Here is a 308-nt window from a genome sequence, read left to right on the forward strand (position 1 = left end):
AATCTCTCCATGTTCTCCTCCCCGTGGAAACAGGTAATTCCTTGTATAAAAAAACAAAAACATATCTTATCCTATCACGTACAGTTTCCCTTTCTGAATCCTCTAGGTGGCACAGGACCCCAACATGGGCGATAACTGCCCCAAGCTGGGAGATGAGCCGAGCTTCATGAAGGAGCAGAAGAAGAAGATCGACGTGCCCGGACACAGAGACACGAAGGACGTCTTGGCACAGCTCACCTCCGAGAAACCGAAGGAGGAGAAGAAGACGACCAAACACTCGCTGTATAAGTGAGGGGATTGGTGACAGG

General features: G+C 49.7%; 1 protein-coding gene across 1 annotated transcript in view; it reads left to right on the forward strand.

Moving 5' to 3' along the window:
* LOC119585032 (myophilin-like) overlaps positions 1-308 on the forward strand; it is a gene marked incomplete in the record, with an annotated part of 13,096 nt that overhangs the window by 12,104 nt on the left and 684 nt on the right. The window contains 1 exon segment of the mRNA XM_037933649.1: positions 107-308. Coding sequence (XP_037789577.1) covers positions 107-292 — 186 coding nt within the window.

The sequence above is a fragment of the Penaeus monodon genome, chromosome 19 (genome assembly GCF_015228065.2).
Source record: "Penaeus monodon isolate SGIC_2016 chromosome 19, NSTDA_Pmon_1, whole genome shotgun sequence".
Classification (NCBI taxonomy): Eukaryota; Metazoa; Arthropoda; class Malacostraca; order Decapoda; family Penaeidae; genus Penaeus; species Penaeus monodon.